The sequence below is a fragment of the Vigna umbellata genome, chromosome 1, assembly GCF_029865625.1.
Source record: "Vigna umbellata cultivar VRB3 chromosome 1, Vumbellata_1.0, whole genome shotgun sequence".
NCBI lineage: Eukaryota > Viridiplantae > Streptophyta > Magnoliopsida > Fabales > Fabaceae > Vigna > Vigna umbellata.
Window position 1 is genome coordinate 20,258,480 of NC_142165.1, and position 21,184 is coordinate 20,279,663.

The 21,184-nt window shown below is 35.9% G+C and overlaps 2 protein-coding genes across 8 annotated transcripts; one reads left to right on the forward strand and one right to left on the reverse strand.

Annotated features, from left to right (window-relative positions):
- Nucleotides 1–645: 645 nt before the first annotated feature.
- Nucleotides 646–18,435, forward strand: LOC124835422 (formin-like protein 18). Of its 7 annotated transcripts, none has more exons than XR_007028572.2 (18): nt 646–803; nt 898–1,231; nt 2,140–3,203; nt 3,301–5,717; nt 5,819–5,945; nt 6,386–6,457; nt 10,417–10,515; nt 10,626–10,667; nt 12,410–12,490; nt 12,599–12,649; nt 12,737–12,818; nt 13,049–13,143; nt 15,715–15,786; nt 15,886–16,002; nt 16,498–16,566; nt 16,660–16,726; nt 17,446–17,837; nt 17,945–18,435. XR_007028572.2 is itself a non-coding variant. In XM_047310345.2 (18 exons), the coding sequence occupies exons 2-18, from the start codon at nt 1,159–1,161 to the stop codon at nt 17,631–17,633; spliced, it is 4,590 nt and encodes a 1,529-aa protein (XP_047166301.1). In that variant the 5' UTR covers nt 646–803; nt 898–1,158; the 3' UTR covers nt 17,634–18,435. The 7 variants fall into 7 exon arrangements, 5 of the variants coding, with proteins under 5 accessions (XP_047166301.1, XP_047166302.1, XP_047166298.1 ...); XR_007028573.2 differs by having other exon boundaries at nt 17,446–17,832; XM_047310345.2 differs by having other exon boundaries at nt 3,301–4,512; nt 4,639–5,717; nt 17,446–18,435.
- Nucleotides 18,436–18,793: 358 nt separating this feature from the next.
- Nucleotides 18,794–20,965, reverse strand: LOC124835419 (putative WRKY transcription factor 40). Its single transcript, XM_047310339.2, has 4 exons — nt 20,563–20,965; nt 20,046–20,315; nt 19,805–19,921; nt 18,794–19,336 (listed from the first exon to the last, which is right to left on the reverse strand). Exons 1-4 carry the CDS (start codon nt 20,605–20,607, stop codon nt 18,959–18,961), a joined length of 810 nt encoding a protein of 269 aa, XP_047166295.1. The 5' UTR covers nt 20,608–20,965; the 3' UTR covers nt 18,794–18,958.
- Nucleotides 20,966–21,184: the final 219 nt, after the last annotated feature.

The following is a 21,184-nucleotide window of genomic DNA, read 5'->3' on the forward strand; positions in this document are numbered from 1 at the left end:
AATTACATATTAATTAAAAAATAATATAACATTTAGGCTTTGTTTACTTGAATGAATTTGGAGGAGAGTCATTAAGGGGATTTCAAGATAAAAATTTTGTTGTTGTTTATTTGAGTGGATTTGGAGGTAAGTGAGAGTCTATTTGGAAGTAAATTTTTTTAATCTATCACATCAATCAAATTCTACACTAATTCTCACAAATTTTACTTCTAAATCCACCCTCACTTACCTCCAAATCCACTCAAATAAACAACAAAAGAGTTACCTTTAAATCCTCTCAAATCCCATCAATCACTCTCTCCAAGTTTCAAAAGAGATGAGAGTATAATTTACTTAATATTGTACTAAAAGAGGAATTAGAGAGAAATTTCTAGATAGAATAAAATAAAGTATAAACCATAATCCTAGGTATGTGTAATTTGATAATGGTAAGCAAGGTTGATTGTCTCGTGCCAATATTTTATATTTGAAGTGGGAAAAACCAAATGATCACAACCTAGTACGGATCTTCTCCTTTGTTTTTTTCTTGTTTTCAACCATAAAGGGAATAATTGAGAGAAAATGAAAAAAAAATAAAAAATAATAACATACATGGGCACATCATCATCACAATTGACCACATACACATGTGTTCATTCTCACAAAACAAAATGTTAAGATACGGACACAGAAACACAGATTGCGTTAGAGAGAGAAACCTCGGATCGAAATTGTTCTTCTAAAGTTCTTATTTTTCTAACAACTATCCATATATTGTTCAACTCTTTCCCTTTGAATATGACATTATGTAACTGAGGATTGAGGTTAGATTCCTACCACCCACTTTCTATTCCCCTCATATGATAAACTCTTTGTCTTTTTTGATTGAAAGCTAAGTTTTCTTTCCCTTTCCATTAGATAGATATAGTGTGCATGTGAAGACAAGGACATTTCCAGAAAAAGTGTTTCTTAAAGACCCAGCAAAAATCCAGGCCTCTGATTCCTGAATACACACTCCCCTACAATGCCAACACCAATACTGTCTTCACGATTACGATTGCAATCTATTTCTATTTGGTGGGGGATCTAAAAAATTTGAGCTTGGATGCAATGTGGGTTGAATTAGGGCAGTTATAGGTGTCCTACCTGTCAGGGTGACCCTCTTGGATCTTCCACACAATGGCATTGTTCCGCAAGTTCTTCTATAAGAAGCCCCCAGATGGGCTTCTAGAAATCACTGAAAGGGTTTATGGTACGCTTCCTGTTGCCTCATTTTCTCTGAACTCATTGGTTCTGGTGGAAGTGAACAGTGTTGGTTTCTTCTCTGTGCAAATATATCATCCTTATGCATTTCGCCTTGGTGGGGGGTTGTGGTATGTAAGGCTTGTTAGCACATTTGAAGTGAATAATGGGAATATTATAACGTGTACATTGTTGGCTTCTGTTGAGTTCAAATGTTCCATCATTATGCATTGTGTTTGTGGTGGTTGGGGTATGTAAGCCTGTTTTGCATATTAAGTGAATGATGAGAATAGTATAATGCGAAGAATGTCGGCTTCTGTTGAGTGCACATATTTCATCTTTTTGCATTTTGTGTTAGTGGAGGATTGGGTTAGGCTTGCTTTGCATCTTTGAAATGAATAATGGGAACAACGTTGGTTTCTGTCGAGTGCAATATTTGATCTTTATGCATTTCGTGTTAGTGGGTTGTGGTATGGGGCCTATTTTGCAGATATAGAGTGAACAATTAGGACCCTGTAACTTTTCTACATTTTCATGTTACACAATGTATCATTCCATTCTAAATGTTAGTCCGTGAATAGGCTATTGACATCTTGTTTATGACTTAGCTGAATAGACGTTTTATCTTCTGGCGATGCATATTAGTTGTGGAAGGAATGGAGGTAATGGGAAGAACCTCCATAGAGTTGACACGGAAAACTCAGCTATTTTTTTTTTTCTGGAGAATTAAAACGTGCAATGCTTTTTGAACAACTTTATAATCTCTTAGAGTTTGGGTCTTCTGATTTTAGACTCTCGCTACTTAGCTTATATGTTTGGCATGTCATTTTACTTGGTAATTGATGCATTTCTTCATCATAATGAATCTATATGTCATTCATATGTGTGATTGTGATTATTGTGTCATTGCACGTGTAGTCTTTGATTACTGCTTTACCACGGATGTTATGGAAGAAGAAGAATATAGAGTGTATCTAGGAGGAATAATTGGGCAACTTCGTGGTCACTTCCCTGATGCTTCATTTATGGTGTTCAACATGAGGGAGGGAGACTGCCAAAGCCAGATTTCAAACATTTTGTGTGACTACGATATGACTGTGATAGACTATCCTCGACAGTATGAAGGGTGCCCATTGCTTACCATGGAGATGATCCATCATTTCTTGAGATCAGGTGAAAACTGGCTTGAACTTGGGCATCACAATGTTGTCTTGATGCATTGTGAACGAGGTGGGTGGCCGTTATTAGCATTTATGCTGGCTGCACTCTTGATTTATAGAAAGATGTTTACAGGGGAGCAAAAAACACTAGACATGATATACAAGCAAGCTCCTCGGGAACTTCTGCAGTTGATGTCACCATTGAATCCTTTAGCTTCACAATTGAGATATCTTCAGTACATATCAAGAAGAAATGTTGGTTCAGAATGGCCTCCTCTTGATAGGGCACTTACTTTGGACTGTGTAATTATAAGACTCATTCCTAACATGGGTGGAGAGGGTGGCTGCCGTCCTATATTTAGAATATACGGGCAAGACCCTTTTATTCCTGCAGATCGAACTCCCAAAGTTCTCTTCTCAACTCCAAAAAGGAGCAAACTTGTTCGCTACTGTAGGCAGGTGGTACCCAAGTCCTTTTACCCTAATTTAATATGCTTTTTAACACCCTTTCTTTTGTTCTTGCTACCTATATTGAGATGTTCCTTCCATTATATGTTCTTACTACCCGAAATGTTTTTTTTTTTTTCATATTTGTTTCAGACTGACTGTGAACTGGTTAAGATTGACATCCACTGTCATGTTCAAGGTGATGTCGTTTTTGAGTGTATTCATCTGCACAGTGATTTAGAGCATGAAGAAATGATGTTTCGGGTGATGTTTAATACAGCATTCATAAGATCAAATATTTTGATGCTTAACCGTGATGAAATTGACATACTATGGAATGCTAAAGATTGCTTCCCTAAGAATTTTAGAGTGGAGGTATTAATCTCTCTCACTCTCTCCTGTTTTTAGTAATTGGTTAGTGATAAACCAACTTAATGTTTGTGGGGGTTATATACTGTATTTCTGGTTGAAGGTTCTTTTCTCAGATATGGATGCTTCAACTTCTGTTATTTCAATTGATCTGCCTCGTGTTGAGGAGAAAGATGGCCTCCCTGTTGAAGCATTTGCGAAGGTCAAGGAGATTTTCAGCAATGTGGATTGGCTAGATTCAAAGGAAGAAGTAGCAAGTGTGCTCCAACAGATCACATCTTCAAATATCCTTCTGGAAAGATTAGACTCTGGGGTTTCTGCTGCAACAAGTGACTTGCAAAAGGAGTCATCTGAAAAGTCTACAGCTGTTTTGAAGGCATACAGTGATACAAACATTCAAACTTCTGCAGTTCAGGGGAAACATTCTATATCCTCATTAGGATCGTCTTTGGATTTAGCTATGGGAAATAAGACCGAACCATTAGAGTCAAAGACATTGTCCAAAAATGACATTGAGACTCTTGAATGTTCAGGTCAAGGGAACCAACCTATTCACTCATTTGGGCTCTCAAAAGATTCAGATTCTACTAAAAGGGGGACTGAGTCATTAGAATCCAAGGAGAAGGATATTGAGTCATTAGCATCCACTGATGCAGATTCATTGGCAAAGAAGACTGATTTGTTAGGATCAAAGGAGAAAACATTTGAGTCACTCAACTCCGAGGCATTTTTGGAAAATGATAGCAGATTCAAATATGAACCTAGGCCACTTGCAGAAGTTGATAACTCATCTGGTAGTGCTCCTATGGAAAAGAACAATGACCCTCTAGAATTAAAGGTATCACCAGAAAATACCCTCAAGACTTCTGCTTCCACGAGTCAGGGGAAACAGCTTACTCCCTCATTTGGACTCATAACAGATTCTAGTTCTCCTGAAAAGCCAGTTGAATCATTAGACAATGCCAAGGTTACAACATCTATGCCTCATGTGGAGAAGTCTATGCCTCATGTGGAGAAGTCTATGCCCTCAATTGAACCATATAAGGATGCATATTCAATGACACATGACATGGGACCATTAGAAACAAAGTCATTAACGGATGGAAATTCAATAAAAGAGAAAATGGGGCAATTAGAGCAAATGGTATTGTCAGAAAATGATACCAAGAGTGTCACATCCACAGCTCAGGGGAAACAATATAGTTCTTTACTTGAACAGCCCGTTGAAGCAAGCACAATTAAAACGAAAATTGAACCTCTTGAATTGCAGGTTTCCCTCCAGCTTCCCACTCAATCAAAAATAATTTCTTCACCGGTGCGTCCAGCTGTCCGATCTGCTTCTGCTTCCACTTCTTATTTTAACTCCTTAAAAGGTTCACCTGTAGCTATCTCAAGATATCGTAGTGCACCATCAGCTCTTGGAATAACATCTGTGTTGCAGGATCATGCAGCAGTGGATATCAAAGAAGTAACTCATCCAGTGACAGTATCTCCTCCAGCTTCTGTGTTGCCTCCTTCAGACTCCAAGGTGTTAAATTCTGTAGAGCCTAGTCCCACAGCTATTCCTCCAGCATCATCATCGCCTTTGCTTCCATCTTTACCTTTAAAAACTTCAGTTGATGCTCTTAAAACCACGGAAAAAACTTTTGAATCCCTTTCTCCTGCAGCTGTAACTACACCACCTCCACCACCTCCACCACCACCACCACCACCACCATCTTCTCAATGCGATCACACTTCAAATTTGATGCAATCTAATGCTACTCAGTACCCTGAGAATACAAATGAGGGTAAGAAACCATTGGTTGGTCCTCCTCCTCCTCCCCCATCCCCTTCAATGCTCGCTCCTCCAATCCCATCATTTTCTCCAGCCCCTTCCCTTCCTGAAACATCACTTTCCACAACCCAAGATTCATGTAAAGGTCCTCCTGCACCGCCACCTCCACCTGCGCTGTCTGGGTTTCCTTCTTCATTGGGTATAAATGAATCAGTTGCTATACCTGGCCCTCCTCCTCCTCCCCCGCCTCCACCTCCTAGCCTTTCAAGTTCTGCACCACCATTAGCACCACCACCACCACCACCCCCTCCTTCCGCTTCTGCATTCCAAAATTCTTTGTCTGAGAACTCCAAAAATGGTCCTCCTGTACCCCCACCTCCACCTCCTAGCCTTCCTGGTTCAACAATATCACCTTCAGCGCCACCACCACCTCCTCCTCCAGGTTCTGCGTCCCAAAATTCTTTGTCTAGCTCCACAAATGTTCCACCTGTACCCCCACCTCCCCTTTCTGCCAATGGATTGTCAAAACCTGGAGTTCCTGGACCACCTTCTGTTCCTGGACCACCTTCTGCTCCTGGACCACCTTCTGCTCCTTTTGGTGAAAAGGGTCGTGGCCTGATGCGAGCTAATGCAAAATTTCAGTCTAGGAGGAGCAATCTGAAACCTTACCATTGGCTAAAATTAACAAGGGCGATGCAAGGAAGCTTATGGGCTGAGACACAGAAACTAGATGAATTTTGTAGGTATGTGTCTTTTCTGAGTTCAGTTATAAATATCTTATATCTGATCTTATATGAACTGTACTCATTATTTATTCTTTTTTGAAAACCCTTTTCGGTGTTAGGGCTCCAGAGTTTGACATGTCAGAACTTGAAACTTTGTTCTCCGCAGCTTCCCCAGCTGCTAATGATGGAAAAGGAGGAAAGTTAAATCGCCGTGCCTCTGGGCAAAAAGTTGAGAAAGTTCAACTGGTATGCCTTTTCATTAACATTTAAGTAGTCCAGATAAAGAAACATATAAGTAGTTTTTCTTCATTTTTTGTCAGAAGAAGACCCAAAAAAGCGCTTTAACTATTCTAACATTTATTTAATGAACTCATTAAAATATTCGTTGTTAAATTTAAAAACAAAATTAGTAGAAATTGACATTTTTAATTAAGAGCTTTTATTCCACCATTTTCTCGTGACTGCTGCCATGTATGTGTAATGTTTTTCATTATAGGAACTTGAAGATAATTTCTTTTTCTTTTTTACCTGTGAGTTGGTTGTGATTTATCTGTGTAGGTTGTTTGGTATCCTGACTCTTATGTCTCATCTCATGCCTTTCTTTAATGATTAAGTGTTTATTTAATTCTTGTGAAGGCATTTTATAGAATTTGAGTTCTTGACAGAAGGTTCACGTTACATTGCAGATTGAGCTCAGGCGGGCCTATAACTGTGAGATCATGCTTACAAAAGTCAAAATTCCTTTGCCTGACTTGATGGTAAGATATCATTCATTATGGTATTTATTAAGACATAAATGCTGAACATTTTGATTTGAGTTTATCTCTTAGTGAACATTCTTTCTTTTCTCAGTCACTGTTTTAAGCCTTTATAAATCATGACTGCTCAAGGAATAAATGATTTGGAAGAATTTCTTGTCTCAACTGGGTAGTTCTTGACTTAGCAAGTAGTCTTTCTATTATGTGGACATAGATTTGGGCTCACTTGATGTTAAAATGCAACTTAAAAGTTTATCCACTGCCTGGCTCAAATTATGGGGATATCTATTATGACTTTAAAGCAGTATTCATGCTTTGCTGCTGCGTGTCCACTAAATTAATATTTGGCTAGATTTTATATTATTCCTCGGATTAGATACTTAAATAGGATTTGTAGAATACTTTCTCTTTTATTCAGACAAGGCTATAGTAATTTTTTATGCAATTTTATTTTGGTTTTAATTTAAATAAAAATATGGGCAGAGAAGATGTTTACACACAGAATGAGCATAAATAGTTCTTGTTGGTATTATAAAGTTTTTGGAAGGAGGACATAATAGAGACATTAAGATATTGTTATATTGTTAGATATCTTTAATTATGGTAATCTGGAAACTGGTATAAATTGATAGACATCCTTAATTGTTGTAATTTGGAAATTCCAAGATTTACATAATTACGTTAAAAAGTGAACTTTAAGTACAATTCAACTTTACAAAAAAGATTTGGTAAGGTGAGATTTGTATTTACATATATATTATAATGACTTTATATCTATTTGTTATGGGTTTCCAACACCCTCTAACATCAAGGATTGTTCATCTGGAGCGTGAGAATATATATTTTATGGGCTCATCGAGGATTTGTCATCTCGAGGGTGAGAATATGTATTTTATGGGTGGTCCTATAGGACCTAGATTATTCTCACTAGAATAGGTCCTTGTTATGCTTTGATATCATGTTAGAAAACAAACTTTAAGTCTATTTCAATCCTATTTCCTAAGATGAGTTTTGAACCTACTATTTATGATTTTGCCTTATTTATAATTTTGTCTTATTTCTAGTATATTTTGGATTTCTAACAAGTTATTTATGTACTTATTATGCTCAGTATATAATTATTCACTGTTTGTGTCTCTTGCTTTCTATTCTTCCGAGCATGGTACCTTGGACTAACAACGAACAACCCTATTTTGTGCCTTCTTGGTGGACTCACTATCCATTGGTGCCAATTTGTTTTCCTGGAAATTGTTTCCAGTTTCTTGGTACTGCCACTTCAATGTTATTTTTCTGGCTCTGTTTTTTCCAAGCCATTATGGCTGATCTTCCTATGTTCACCAACTGTGCCTACCCCACTCTATTGACAAGTTGGATGAGGCCGACTATGACACTTCCAACAACAAGCTTCAACTTAAGAGTGAAGGCAATGTTGATCTTGTGTCCACATAGGTTGAGTATGTCACAGAGGCTTGATTGTTCTTGTGGGAACAATATTGATGTCCAGTGTAGTTTCTTAGACCTACTACTTAATCTTTTCCAAAGCAAATATTTTGTGCTCGAGAGACTTGTGAAGAAGTTTGGGAATATGCATGTATTCTTTAGATCATGGATTTAGCAGCATTTATGGGGTTTCCCAATCCCTTACTAGTATTAATGCCCCTTGCGACCTTGATGTTCCTTTGGCTGAATATTTGAGCAAAGTTATCACTAATCTACATGAATTCCATGAGCTTCTACCCCTTACTGCCACCCTAGCCTAGGAACTCTTTTTTTTAATATGCTAGGGATCACTATGAGACTTTAGAATCTCAACTAGGTTGGCATCCCAAAGTTCAATATAATATGCGATTACATGAGAATCCATTATGAAAACAAAGAAAAAGGAATACAAAAAACATGGGGGACCACACCAAAATCCATGACAAAAGAAAATACACCCAAAGATAAAACCAAGCCACCTCAACAAGAACTAACCCATAAAAGCAAGGTAACACATAACACCCAACACTTACGCAAACCTAAACTTTGGAAGGCCATATCTATTCTTAAAAATATCAATAATCATAGTGCAGGAACATGAACAATGAAAGACCTTTTGTATGTTGTTGGCCATATATGGATTCTTGTGGAGTATTATTCTTTTCACCATCTTTGGTTTCTCATACTGTTCCTATTTTGAATTCCACATGCTCTACTCTGTTGTCGATGTTCTCTCTACACTTGTTAATTATCTGCCTTGGTATTTGAAAGTGGTTCTCGTGGCCTGTCCAGCAAAAGCCTATCCAGTGTGATCATTACCTAAGCTGCACAGCAGTGTACCAATGCTGTGGTCTTCATGGTGGTCCGCTCTCCACTTGGCTAATGCCACAAGTTGCAAGCCTCCTTTTACTGTGGCGTTTTTTTCTTTTTTTGAATATGGGTGTCCCTATGTTGGGATCTAAGGACTAATCTGTCAGGATTTAAACTTAAGGTGCTGAACTCTCCCAACAAATGTATTTCCATACTCATGGACCAAGGATCGAACCCCTAACTACATGTTTAAAGGACAAGGTTATCAACCAACCATGTAACATATGTTGGTTGCTCTGATATTTTCTTATCATGTTCCACATGCCATTGATCCTTGGTAGTATGAGGAAAGTTTAGCCTTTGGTTATAGTTTAAAATATTATATTGTTACTAAATGTTTTGTTCTATCTTTTAAATTTTGATAGCTAATTTCAAAAAACCTTATTTATTTTGTCGGAAGAATCACATCAACTAAAGATAAGTCAATTCATAATATATAAGTAGGTGCAAACCTCGTCTTACAAGCTGATTTTGTAAGGATGAGTTAGACTTAGAGTTTACATTTTAACATATTCAATTTAGTGTTTTTCAACTTTGTAAACCAAACTAAATTTACATTTTCAGGTCCTCTAATTGAGAAAAAATGTATTTCTCGAGTATTTTGGCCATTAGTGAATATTGTTAACTTAGGTAAATACCACATAATTGGGTTATACCTGAGGTCCTGAACATGCCATACAATATGATTCAGTTCCTCTAGGATACAAATCGTGTTATGAATACTTTTTGCTCCCGTATCCTGTTTGAATCGCATAGTGTGAATTGCGATTCAATTTGTGATACGATTCGAGATGGGTTTCTGAACCTGGTTGGGTCGACCCACCCAATTTGAAACCCTTATTTCGTCCCCCTTTGTTCTTTTTCGCGCTCTTGAAAGGTTTGTCTTTGTGCTTCTTACGTTTCTCCTCTCTCGTCTCTCCTCTCCCATCTTGTGCATGCCTCTGTCCTCTGCATTTGCGTGACTTGCTTTGGCAATGCGGTGGTCGCACGGTGGTGCGGTGATCCTGTGTTCTGTACAGGTTGGTTTCTCATGTTTCTGTGCAGGGAGTGTGTTTTTGTTTTGTATAGAAGACACATTTGCTTCAGACATGAGTAAATCAAAAAGAGAAGTTGATATTACTTGGAAGGCTGTGTTGCTGAAATTGTGAAATTGTGTGGTAAATACATATAGATACAACCAATCTATTTGACCGAGGTTGTTTTGTTATTGATTGTCTCTTTCCATATTTACATATCTTATATAATTAAGTTATATGTTACATTCTTTTAATGTTTATATAGTGTTTATGAATCGTATGATTCATGATATGATTCACGAATCAAAATTTTAGCTCTCCGTGATATGATTCACGATTCAACTACCATGCTTATACTAACTGCAACCGTGATGAATTTATGACTTTGAATGGGTTGCTTAACATTTGGTTTTACTTAAGAACTTGCATATGTAGTTATTATGTTATTAATAAAGATCATGATCATTTTACATTTCTTTTGCTGTACAAGTTAATATTCTAGTTGTCATTAAATTGCTCCTTGTAATGTTGTTTATAATCATAAGATTTCTCAGTTTATACTTATAGTCTCACATTCCAGTCATTGTCTTTCAGAGTGCTGTGCTTGCAATGGATGATACAGTATTAGATATTGATCAACTTGATAACCTCATAAAATTCTCTCCAACCAAAGAAGAGATGGAAACACTCAAGGTATCATGCCTTTTTCTTGTTTCTTCTACCGGTACTGTGTCATAGGTGGAGCATCAGCAAGTTTGGTACAATATATGTTTATTTGAGCTATAGCCATACTTTTTATGCAGAACTATGCCGGGAATAAGGACAACTTGGGAAAGTGTGAGCAGGTGGGTGGAGTTTTACCATTTGTTAACTTTTTTCAACTCTTTTTCTCACGTAAGATAACTTGTGCTAGGATGACTTTTTTTGCATTAATTGAACAATAAAAAGAATAGTCAGTGGTGAACAATATAACTAGACATGATAGAAAACTGGTACACTGATTTATTATTCTGAAAAGGATAAAAGATACAAGAGGAATATGAGACTATGTCAACATAAGACTGTATGCAGAGCTCAGTTACAAGTTAATTAATTGTAATTATCTAACATAACAGTTACATTAACCAACAACCCAATAGAAACCACTAACATGGGCCTGAGAGACCAAATCCATACATTGGTTTTGTCCCTAAGAAAGAAAAATCTGGCAGGTGGCAAAGGCTTGGTGAGAAGATCTGCCCACTGTTCTTGACCAAGAATGTGTTAAACAAAAAGCTGCTTGTTTTTAACCTTTTTGTACTCACCAAACTTCATGTGTGAGCCAAATTAGATTGTCACACTGAACAATAGGAGTATAATGAGGAACTGAAAGATCCTTCAGAAGAGTTTATAATCCATAATGTGACCTGTAGGAGCAGCTAAACCCATATATTCAGCTTTTGTGCTTGATCTTGAAAAGACAATTTGTTTTATTGACCACCATGAAATTCAATTAGGTCCCAAGTAATTGGCAGCCCCTAAAGTAGATCTTTTGTCATCAACATCCGTTGCCCAATCTGCATCACAAAAACTCTAATAGCTAGAGATTGGTGAGGAATGGCAGGATGAACAATGAGACCACCATGTAAATCCCTTTTAGGATATAACAATATTCTCATAACAGCAACCCAATGATATTCTAGAGGGGAAGCCATATACTGGCATACCCTGTTGACTGTAAAACTCAATTTTGGATGAGTTATAGTAACATACCAAAGTGCACCAACAATAGACCTGTACAAAAAAGGGTCTTGTATTAGATCTGAACCATGTTTGGACAATTTGCAGTTAGATGGCATAGGAGACAAAATGGGCTTGGGTTCATGCATATTAGTCTTGTTAAGTCAATCTAATGTAGCTTGAGTTATAATAATAGACTCATTAGGTAAATGTGAGACCCCAACTCATACTTGATTCCAACAAACTCCCAACTCAGGTGAGTTCCTTTCACATTGGTTACATTTCCCCTCGAGCACAAACTTTCTTCACCAAATCCACATTTGTAACTCATCCAAGCTGGTCACCATGACCAACGAATTTGATTCCACTTTGTTGGGGTTTGTTGAGGGGAGACACTGAGGATATTTAAGACATATAAGTCATAAGGAAACCCATATAAGGAACCATGACACCACTTCAATAAGTTTGTGGGTCATTTCTCCTTGTATGTTACTCTTCCTGCATATATTTTTACTCAATGTGGGACTCCAACTTACAGTTGACTCCAACAGTTGTAATTGTTACACTAGCCAAGAACGTTCTAACAGAAACTACTGCTGTAACAAAAATAACCACATTTAAACTGAAACAACAACACTAGCAGAGGCAATACATGTAAAACAGAGTATTACACTCACAAGACACATCAATCTTTTTTTATGTAAACCCATGTATTTGTGGGCATTGTTAATTTTGATAAAAGAGATATCACTTAAGGTCAACCTCTCAAATATATCTTACTCACAATATATAGTTTTTGCAGACTATCTTCAAGATTGCTTCTTTCTTTTCTATTTTTTTCTTATTTGCTTTTCGCATTTTGTCATAGTTCTTCTTAGAATTGATGAAAGTTCCAAGAGTGGAAAGCAAGCTAAGAGTTTTCTCTTTTAAGATGCAATTCCTGTCCCAGGTCAGAAGATAACCACACAATACTTTTAGTTATTATTAAAAAATTATGTTTTTGTGCCAGTGAAAAATTTAGCTGTTCTAGTACACCTTGCATGTAATTTTCATGTAGGTTTCAGAGCTTAAAAGAGATTTGAATATTGTGAATTCTGCATCTGAAGAGGTGAGTCATACCTTTTTGTCCTGTTGAATACTCTATTTCCTGAGTCAATGTACTTTTATATTCAGCTTCCATTGATATGTGTATCAGATAAGGAATTCAGTCAAGTTGAAAAGAATCATGCAGACTATTCTTTCTCTGGGTAATGCTTTGAACCATGGAACTGCAAGAGGTGAATTAAAGCTTTAGCTTTCACAGTCACAAATCATGTTTTTGTACAAATAACGTAGTGAAGTTTATATTGAAACATGGACTTTTCAAATAATCTCAAGTCAGATAATTTATGTTCATTCTATTGCTTGTGTTTAAGATTTATTCTTGGTCTTGATAAATTAAATTTTATATGAAACAAAACCACTGTAGCCTTGATTGTTTTCCTATTAATTCATATGATTACTGAAGGTGCGGCTGTTGGGTTTCGATTGGATAGTCTCCTTAAACTGACTGATACACGATCAAGAAATAACAAGATGACTCTTATGCATTATCTCTGTAAGGTAAACCATCTGATATCCTTAAATTTCAACATGAATTGTTTCTGTACAAGTTTAGTTGTCGTCAGTTTACAAATTGTTGTTAAAAGGATATTTTCTAAGAAGCATCTTCATTTCTTAGTATATATTGATACACTGATTGGTGAAATACAGCAAGTAATAAAGTTGATGGAGTGATTTATAGTTTACTATAGAACTTCTAAGTCTCACATCAAGTAGTACAAGATGCTTGGTGGAATATTTAATTTTAAATTTAGGAGAAAGAATATATTTCTTATTATTTGTCTCCTTCCATACATTGGATATATATACAAGAGCTTATTGAATATTTTAGGAAACAAATCCCTGAAATTGTGGGATTGTTATACTAGTAATAATAGCAAGATACAAAAAATATAACAAATTAAATACATGGGAATAATATCTAAAATTTCTTGAAATATATTGACATTCCCCCTCAAGCTGGTGAATAAGTGTTTTCCATTCCTAGCTTGTGTGATGCGGCTTGCTGCAATAGGTGCACCATACTCCTTCATTTTTCTTCTCCGTTTTTGGAAGAGGGCCTACTTTCTTTTGTTCTGAACCATGACTATTGCTCCTTCAACAATCATAGCTGAATTATCCGCAATTGGGGTCTCTAGTGTTAGACTCCTGCTTTCTTCACTTCTTAAGATCAAAATTTTTCATAGTTCAACTTTTTTTTTTTCTGAAGTGGTTGTTCCCCTTATGTCTAACATGAAATGCACCTTCAATTACATCATCCATCCTCAAAGAACCTTTGGTCTTGAGCTTGCGATTTACTAACCATCTCAGAAATAGGAAATTTCTTGAGATAACATGACTCCAATAGCAGCACCTTTGGTTTCAAAATTTTCAAGGAGTCTACATCAACATTTTTTCTAAAACCTTTTCTTCTACCTCACCATATAGCTTCATATTCATCAAATGGTAATTTTTGAGGTGTACTCCTTGACGGACTCATTCTCCTTCATCCTTTTGCCTTTCAAACTATCTTTTTAGATTCATAATCTTTGTGAACCCTACCCTTTCCTCACCTCCATATCTCAGTCAATTCATCCATATTTGCTTGGCTGTTTCCAGATGCATAATGCTAGAAAACATCTCATCTGTCAAAGCTGAATGGAGACTTGAGAAAACTTTCTCCTTCATAGTCTCCTCTTCATGTTTCTTGATTTGAGCTATGGTTGGATTAACCCTGAATTGTAGAATTTGCTTACCTTGGTCTGCATACTCTCATAAGCCCTAAGACATAATAAACATTGTCTCATTTTGACAACCCACACGTGAGAATTTTCCATGTAAAATTGAGGAACAACAAAAACAATATTGCTTCCTGAAGCTGTATTGATCTTTGACCAGTGTTTATTCTCGTCTCAATAGTTTTCAGTTTCAGCGTATAAAAATTCTGCTCCAAATACAAAAGCTAAAGGAAGATAACTTATACCATTAAAACATAAAACAGTCGTTAAAAGAGAGGAGTGGTGAAGAGAAACACAGAAATTTTGTATTTGCTGCGTTATCATACTCTTCTTCATATTTCGATTCATATTTAAGGATATAAACACATGACAAATGACAGTGCATTATCATACCCATACATGTTATCAGACAAAGATCAAGTGCCCACTACATTTACAGTACAAATTTGTCCAAATTCAGACTAAACCCATAACTGAACATTACTACAAGCAAACTTACTTTAATAAGCAAACAATTACAGCAGTAAAAAAGTAGAATTTTACAGTGAACTTAAAAAATACTCTGGAAAGTTCTGATTCATATTGAGAAAGATATCAGTTGCTTCCCAGTATTCATCCCTCTCAGCTTGTTGAGAAGAATTTATGTTTTCTCCAGTATCCATCCCTCTCGGCTTGTTGAGAAGAATTTATGTTTCTTCCTTTCTTAATTTGACTGGTTTGAGATACTGAGAGAAATAGATAGTTTTTCACACAAGGATTTTATAGCTTCATGGGAAAGAAATATGGAATAGGGCTAAAATCTGGATTTTTGGAGCCCTTCCTTCATGGTGCTTGACTGTTCCTATGATGCCCCATATCATTTTTAAAAAATAGGACAGGTGTATTCGTCTGGAATTGTTAAGTAAATATGTAACTGAAACTATGAAGATTACCAAAATCTTTTTCCTTCTACATTCTTTTCACTAAAGAAATAGACACATGAACTTCAGGAAAATGATAGGATCACTCTAAAATTATAGGTCAACATAATTGCAACACATATTGACATTCATTAGAATATTTCATCTTTCAAATGTCTTAGGCTATTTGTTGGGATTAGTTTTCCTATTTCTTCACTATCACCTAGGATTGATCATCATATTTCCTTATTTTGTCATGATTTTTTTGGAGATTCAACTGCGAATGTATGCTGTTTCCATGGATGACAGTTTCCTGCACTCTGCTTATACAACATAAGTTTGCCAGAAAATTGTCAATTTCGATTGCGTTTTACTGCAATTATTCAATGTAGATTTTTGGCTTTGCTTCTTCCTGTGAAATAATATTAATTGCTTTGGTGATTGATGAATTATAGGTGCTTGCTGAAAAACTAGGAGAACTTCTCGATTTCCATAAAGACCTAGTGAGTTTGGAGGCGGCAAGCAAGGTTTTTTTTTTTTATCATTTATTCTACTGTTATACCAAGTGGTTTCAGTGTCTGTTTTGATTTTGAGTATTCTGAGTTATAAGCTTGTGTTCCATACAGATACAATTAAAATACTTGGCAGAGGAAATGCAAGCTATCAGTAAAGGACTAGAGAAAGTAGTTCAGGAATTGACTGCATCAGAGAATGATGGACCTGTGTCAGAATACTTCTGCCAGGTATGATATGTAACTGGTCATCTAAAAATGCTTCAACCAGAATGAATTGATTTTGAATTCTCATGAATTTGGATCAATATATATTTAGAAGCTTGGCCTAGGCTATGTATGCTACAAACATCAATGTAAATCATGGCATGGTGAATATGAACATGCTGTAAACAAGGGTGCATTTGAAAGCACCTCCTTTCCTTAATAAGAATTTGACAGCACAATTATTTAGAATTTATGTTGACTTTAAAATTATGACAATAGAACTCCATAGCTAAATTGTTTTGTAATAGACTAAAGCAAATCTGGGTCAGTGATGCAGCATCATATATAATGATTAAAAGGGATGTGAAGTATCTCAGATACGTAGCTACCTTCTGTTACGGTTACGTGCATGTGCAACTCATCTGAATTATTGATTTTGCTAATAAATTTGAATGGTGATAAAATGTTTAGCTTTACCTTGAATGATTTTTTTTTTGTTCCCTACTTGGTAATGTTCAGATTCTGAAGGAATTTCTTTCTTATGCTGAATCTGAAGTAAGGTCTTTGGCTCAACTTTATGCCAACGTGGTATGGATTTAGTTATTTTAGGTAGCTTTTTGCTTACATGATGAACTGCAGATACTGGAGATGTATCTGATTTCCTGAATCTGGATGCACCAGGGTAGAAATGCAGATGCATTGGCTTTATACTTTGGTGAAGATCCAGCACGTTGTCCATTTGAACAAGGTAAACTGTATTTTTAATTAGCTTTTATTACCATTTTATGCACCAGTTTGGTCCGTTTAGTCTTTCAAAAACTACATGTTTAAGAATCGGTTGTGGATCTCAATGGACATCAATGCGATTGTTTTGTTTATGGACAACTGGTTTTCACCCGTTGTGTTTAGTTGTCTAGAAGGGTTAAGGAAGAACAACAGAAAAACTGCCAGCGTAGGGTGTACTTGATTTGTACTTTTGAAAACTACTTTTTAGTTTTCTCGGAAAACAAAAAAAAACAGACACTAATACCTATCTTGTGCCTCGGCATACCACTCTTACCCTTGACATAGAACTAAAAAAAGGGACAAGAAAACATTTCTCAGTTGTTTCTGCTTTTTAGTTTTTAAACAATTCTTTTGTTAACAGTTTTCAAAGCTTAATAGATTTTGAATGAGAATTGAGAAATTGATTACCAAGTAGCATGAAATTGTTTTACAAAACAATTTTTAAAACCAAAAAGTGAGATCTAATGGGAACTTAATCTTATTCTCAAAATCTTAGATGAGTTTAAATCTTATTATTTGGGAGAAACACTAAAGTGAAAAAGCTTTTCAGATGCTTATTTATGTCAATATGGAGATACCTGAAGCAATGTAACTATGATAGATACTAAAGAGAAAATCATTGTTTCACATTAAACTCTTGTGGCAACTTTTTGGGGGATTTGATTCTCTTCCTTTCTCTAGTTGTATCTACGCTGCTCAACTTTGTGAGGTTGTTCGTAAAAGCACATGAAGAAAATTGCAAGCAGATTGAACTAGAGAGAAAAAGAGCAGAGAAGGAAGCAGAGAATGAGAAGTTGAAGCTAGCTGCTGCCAAGAAGGAGTCTGAACAGATGATGAGGACCACTATAAAGAGTGGGGATATTAAATGATATGATCCTTTGAAGGCCTAAAAACAAGAGTTGTTCCACAGTGATAAAGATCCCATGTGGTTGGATGAAGAAAACCCTTTGCACAAGTGCAAAATCATCTTGTTCGTGGCTGCATTGACATTGATGATGACCCTATAACTCAAGTTCTCTAATGAAAGAAATGTCGTGCTCATGGCATACGGCTGAGGATTTTGTTCATGTTAAGTAATAAGCCTTCTCAAAGCTCATTTTATGTTGATATGTGTACCCTGCATTGTCATGAGTTTTTAATTGACATTCATTTCAATCTCAATTTGTTCCATGTCAAGCAGAAAAGCAGTTTTATCGTGGTCACTTCAATGAGGAGTGGTGAACTGTCAGTGTACAAATTGATCTTGTTTTACTCTCCTAGTCAAAAGTTGTGTACTCACATTAGCGATGTAAATGTTAATCCAGTGGTATATCCCCCCTATAAGATAGGGCAGTATTTGGATTTAACTTCAACTTGAGTAGAGGCACCGATACTGAGTTTTCATTTAAAGCCCTTATGCCTTACATCAACTGATGAAGGAAAATGCTTTGTAAATATTGAACTTTTGGTTAGAGTACACGTTATTCATTTTACTGAAAACTGCTTTGGTTTTCTGTATCAAATCCCATCACCCCTTCGATCAAATAGCCCTTGGAGGAATCCTTATGGCATGCTTGGATAGAAGAAAAATAAATTACCAATGATGTTATTTTTTCTATTTGGCTAGAAAGATAGTGAAAGTGTAAGGAAAAGAAATGTTAATTTATAGAAACAATTTATTTGTTCTTTCAACTATTGTTTAGATTTAAATTTTAAACTTTTACTTTCTTTTCGTTGTACCAAGCAGATTAAGGTTAATGAAAAATGACTAATTGAACCTGTCTCGATTGAGCTATTATTTTATCTTAAATTTTTCCAAATGGCACTAAAAGTAAGAAAAACATAGAAAAACTGCAAAGCTAGTATTCCAATCTGGCATTGTGAATGGAAAACTAAGATGTGGTTGATTTGGGTACACACTTTATATTTTTCATTTTCTAGTTTGTTTCCAAAAGTTTGTGTTAGTAAGAGAAATATTCTTACCATTTTCTGTACAAACTTTTGAAAGCAGAAAACCAGACAAACAATGTAACATTTCTGCAACTAGAAGTGTAAACAAAAATGAAAACAATATATTTCTTCAAAGTAAACCGACCTAAAGAAAATTTCCTCTCTCTCATTGCTACCAGCTTGCATTTCACTGAACTAAAATTTGTCTTTACACTTGTATTTGGGCTTTGGGGGTTGTGTTGGAGAAAGAAAAAAAAGATTGATTTCACTCTTCCGGAATATTCAAATTGAGGTTTATATCTTGCTGCTTGAGGTCGCCAGTGATGGTGCGGGCAACTGCTTCAGCTAATGACATGGTGAAGTCAGGATCTTTGATTAGAGAACTTACATATTCTTCAACTTTGATGTTGGTGTCATAGTTATGTTGATTCATTACTTCTTCACCATGTCTTCTATCTGTTTGAGACAATCCAGAAAGAGCCAAAATGTTCATTGCTTCTTTGTCATTTGCTATGCTAGGCAACTGGTTGGCCACTGATGAGCCTCTAGGTGTGGATGAAGATGGCTCATGAAGAGCACCATGGTTGTGCTCTCCATCATAAGTTGCAACAAGGATAGACTTATCATGTAAACATCTTTGCACCTAATGATTAAGGCAAAAACACTTCAGAAAACCATATGATAAGACAAAACAACACTGAGATTTCTTGAAGTCATACATGCACACAAAATATAGTATAATTAGTTACCCATTTTGAAGAAATGAAATGGGTTTTACTCCTAGCTAACTACACTAATAAATTAGAAAACTTCTGCTAATTCATGACCAGGTCCCTTTTCCATAATAGACTAAACCCATCTCCATTTTTGCTGGCACAGAATTATTTGACAAATAATCAAATCACCCAATGATTCCTTTTTAAAGTGTCCTTATTGAACATAAAGGTGTTGCTAACTTATGCTTTCATTGATTTGTGTAGTTTATGAAGCATCCTAGATTCTAACCTCTTTATTGTGCTTTCATTTATTAATCTTTATTGTATTACATTTTTTTATTGCTTAAGGGAAAAAGCTCAAACTGAATTTAGAATATTGCTTTCGTTCTACCTACCTTCTTTTTGGCTGGGCAAATGGGAGCCATGGAGCACCTAAAGTAAGCTCTTGGTGAAGCATTGTCTTTGGTGACCTTTTGTCCATACTTTCTCCACTGATATCCATCTTTTACTATCTATATTCCCAAAGCAAAATTTGCATCAACATACTAACTTGAAGATAGAATTTGATTTGAACATGAATTAAAGTCATTTGACCAATACACAACCAAATTTGTAGTGATGGGCCATAGCACATACCAAACTATCATCCATGGGGTGTGTTCTGACAAAGATTTGTAGTGGTTTTTTTGCTGTGGGAAACTCTAGTCTCCGTCTCTTGTTCACATCCAAGATAGCTTCGGTTACTGATCCTATTTGATTTGAACTCATGCCCTTGTGTTGTTCCTTGTTTATCTCTTGAAGATGGGACTCAAGCTTTGTGTACTTGCTGCTTAGAACTTCAAACATCACTCTTAGAGTGTTATTCTCTTCTCTCACTCTCTTTAACTCAGATTTAAGACTTTCCACCTGATCATCAAATCAAGATTGTTGCAACAAGTCTAAGAATTAGCTACATATGCTTTCAGCCTCAGGTAAAAAAGTTCACATTCAGTATACGTTTCTGAACTGTTAAGGGTAACCTAAAAGCAAACTACAGAGAAACTCAAAAGTGAAATAGAAAAACAACCACGTCTTGTTTCTTCTTTGGTGAGAATACAAAAACAAGAGTAAGCAACATAGAAAAAGGAGGAACTAGTTTTCCAGGTTAGTTTACCTTTAGATCCATTATGACTGCTGTGTTGAGGACTTGAACGAGCATCAATCACAACTGATAGAATTTCTCTTAACCAAAAGCAAACGATGATAAGAAAACTGTTAAATATGAAGCCCTCTTAGTATATAAATTAGAATAAAATATTGAATAGGGGTAGTTGAGATGAGTGAGTGAAACGAAAGAAAATCTCTTTTTTTATATGGCTTTTGGTCCCTCACTTTCTCTGGTTATTCCACAGTATGAAAAGAAAAGGAACCAAAGTAGATGGATCTTAGTAGTGAGTAAATCGTTCAATTCAACACCATGTGTTGGAAAAAAGCTTGTGTGATGGAATATTATATATAACAAGAATAAATGCTTTGAAAAGATGCATGGTGAGTCATATTTTCTAGTTTCTGCTACGCTTGTACTATGATGTAATGTTGGTGACATCTGCAGAACCCTTTCGGAAAGAAAACTTGTTTAGTTTTTCTTACGGATTATGATGTCCCCAACGTGTTCCAAGGTACACAGATAAAGCCAACAACTCTTTGATTATTTGGCATCGATGATAAAGCCATTCAGTACACACACTGCAGACTTTGTTTTATTCAATTATTTCTATCATATTTTTTCATCAACT

Excerpts from the sequence above, each read along its gene's own strand:
- LOC124835419 (XM_047310339.2), bottom strand. The coding sequence starts at position 20,607 with ATGCTCGTTCAAGTCCTCAACACAGCAGTCATAATGGATCTAAAG. Across the intron at positions 19,922-20,045 it reads ACCCCATGGATGATAGTTTG|ATAGTAAAAGATGGATATCA; the intron begins GTATGTGCTATG and ends TTGGGAATATAG. Across the intron at positions 19,337-19,804 it reads TTTGCCCAGCCAAAAAGAAG|GTGCAAAGATGTTTACATGA; the intron begins GTAGGTAGAACG and ends CTTAATCATTAG.
- LOC124835422 (XM_047310342.2), top strand. The coding sequence starts at position 1,159 with ATGGCATTGTTCCGCAAGTTCTTCTATAAGAAGCCCCCAGATGGGCTT. Across the intron at positions 6,458-10,416 it reads TTCCTTTGCCTGACTTGATG|AGTGCTGTGCTTGCAATGGA; the intron begins GTAAGATATCAT and ends ATTGTCTTTCAG. Across the intron at positions 16,567-16,659 it reads CTCAACTTTATGCCAACGTG|GGTAGAAATGCAGATGCATT; the intron begins GTATGGATTTAG and ends TGGATGCACCAG.